At 56.4% G+C, this 2,529-nt stretch overlaps 1 protein-coding gene across 1 annotated transcript; it reads left to right on the top strand.

The window, feature by feature from the left end:
* Nucleotides 1-593: 593 nt before the first annotated feature.
* On the top strand, nucleotides 594-1,186 carry B0I36DRAFT_433710 (uncharacterized protein; the record flags this gene model as incomplete). Its single annotated transcript, XM_046162671.1, has 1 exon — nucleotides 594-1,186. The coding sequence occupies one exon, from the start codon at nucleotides 594-596 to the stop codon at nucleotides 1,038-1,040; it is 447 nt and encodes a 148-aa protein (XP_046009428.1). The 3' UTR covers nucleotides 1,041-1,186.
* Nucleotides 1,187-2,529: the final 1,343 nt, after the last annotated feature.

Raw genomic sequence — 2,529 nt, 5'->3', positions numbered from 1 at the left:
ATCGGTGATCGACCCGGCCCATCCTGAGGTCCCAGCACAGTTCCCATGCTTCAAAAGGCTTGCCGTACCTGAATGTTGTTGCCGACTCGTTGTGTGCTGCAGGCCGGTCAGATCTAATCCTGGAGTGGCTTGGACGAACACGGCTTGCTCACGGCTGGGAAGCACCATCATGTCATCGCGAGTCTGCTTCGAGCATGACTTTTGCCCACACACCCGCTGGGCGCTGCATCGCCTCAGCGCATATCAACTTTGGAACAGTCAATAGCAATTGTTCATATGAACAATGCGTGATTTGGCGCTGCCAAATGTTGAACATTCCGATCAAGGCGTAGGCATTGTGGGTTGATGGGAACTGGCTGGCGGGCGACAGAATCACATCGTTGCCGTCCACAAGGAAGCGCACGTAGTGGTCTTCGAAGCAGCCACTAATAGTGCACCAAGACGTCAGAAATTGTGACAGCCGTCAAAGATGACTCGTTAAGTACGCGACCCTGCAGCCATGGCACGGCAATGATAGGTCCTCTCTTTGTGAGTCGTCAGTACACCGAATCCATTGTCACGGTAGCATTCTGCCCCTAGATTTGCTGCCATTCATGTCACCATGGGGTACAAGCCGCCGATGGGCACACTGCGTGTGGAGCCAAATCTCTCATCACCTCGCCTTCAATGCTACGCTTTCCTCATCACACCCGGTTGCGGGCCATCAACGTGGACTGGGGCCGGTCGTGGTGCTTCTATTAGCAGTGACTGAATCGACCATGGACTTCTCTGCCCGCCCTGCAGTAGGGAACAACTCGTGTGGTTGGTTTCACCGAGCCGTTGTGCAGTCAGGTAGTTCGCCCACCGTCAACATCTTTGTGCAAGGTATGCCCCTGCCACGTGCTGATTCGTTTCTTTCTGCAGGAGACCAGTCTGTGCCCATTCTCTACCCCTGGGCGCCGTTTCGGTGCGGACTGGGTCATCGTCCCGGTCCCCTCGCCTGGGCCAGCCCGACACACCCTGGGCACAACTCCGTACTGCGTAGTGCTGAAATGCCCTGAGAGAGTCCCGCCGCCGGGGCCGGCCGCCAGGGCCCTGGTGGCATCGAACTGCCCCCCGGCACGCCATGTAACCCAACGATCTCCACAGGGGGGTGGGTTAGCCGTTTTGGATGTCGTACCGGCCGTTCGTCCCTCGACAAGGCGGCTCCATCACTCGCCCACGGGGGCACAAGCTGCCATCGAGGACCGGCCGTTCTAGGAACATTTTCCCAGCTTCGTGGCTTCTTCTTTACGGGCCCCAGGACTATATTTAACTCTGGCCTGCGGAGGAACAGCCGGACTGTGAGGATGGCTTCCGGATCAAGCCGATACGTTTTTGCTTACGCCATCACGACAGCAGTTGTTTGGAGTGGGAACGAAGTTGTAAATAAAAATAAAAATTGAAAAATTGAAAACTGGGCTACATTCAGTCTGAGCGTTCACCAAAGCAGGGCCCCCCGAGTGTAAACGTGATGGACAGCAGCGCTAACCGCCAGTGCCAGAGATGTTTGCGTCACATCCAGGGCTCGCTCTATGCAGCCACCGACCATCCGCCAATCGCACAGACTGCGGGGAAGGCAAAGTCAACAACAACAGCAAGCAGGCATCCTGGGCTTGCGCGCAGCCTCACTCAATCAATCCCTCGAGGTACTCCCTCCCTCTCTCGTGAATCGGGGGCACTTTGCTTCTTCAATCGTGACTTGCATGACACAACCCCAGATCCTGCAGCACGACATGAACAACAAACTACAACCACAGCACCAGCCAAGCGGGTGCAGTGCTGCTGTTGCCCAACCACGGCAGCTAAACCGCACTGAAGGTATAGAAGAAATAATTGCATGCATTGCCCCGAAAAGGCGGCCTGGAACGGTGTGTGGCCACCACTAACATCGCCTGAGACCACAAGGCAGAGGTGACATACATACAAGACGTCACGATCGCAAATACATATCTCCTTCCAGGAACAAGCCCCCCCCGCCACTACTCACTCACCTTGCTCCCGCAGCCCCCTCTGGTTTTGTTTCCCCCCACCTTCGCATCTCCCCGCGCGCGCTTTGCGCGGAAACTTGTTTTATTCTACATGTAGATGAAGTGCTTTCTTACCCATGCGGAAGCATGTTTGGACTTCTCACCACGCTTTTAGTGTTTGGCACTTGCAGTACTTTGTTCGTGATACTCCCTCTCTCTCTCTCATTGAGCTACTTTGGGAAAATTGGCCCCATATGGAAAGCCCCCTTTGGCTCCTGCAACCACGCCGGGGGACTCAACGGCTGACACGCTCCGGGCTTTGCAGGCACTGGCGCAGGCTCGGTCCGAATGCATACGCCTGTGACGAGTTCTCGGGTCGCCAAGGAGCCTTGAGGAGGGAGGGAGGGAGGGAGGATCGCGATAGCTAGACGCCGCCTTCGACGCCGCCGCCGCCGCCGCCACCACCACCACTCTCGCCCTGCTGAGGTGGTGCAAAACGGAAATGTTTCGTTTCACGGAAATGTTGCACTAGTGTGTGCGG

Source organism: Microdochium trichocladiopsis (genome assembly GCF_020744255.1).
Source record: "Microdochium trichocladiopsis strain MPI-CAGE-CH-0230 chromosome Unknown B0I36scaffold_8, whole genome shotgun sequence".
NCBI lineage: Eukaryota > Fungi > Ascomycota > Sordariomycetes > Xylariales > Microdochiaceae > Microdochium > Microdochium trichocladiopsis.
This window is presented reverse-complemented; position numbering and strand designations above follow the sequence as displayed.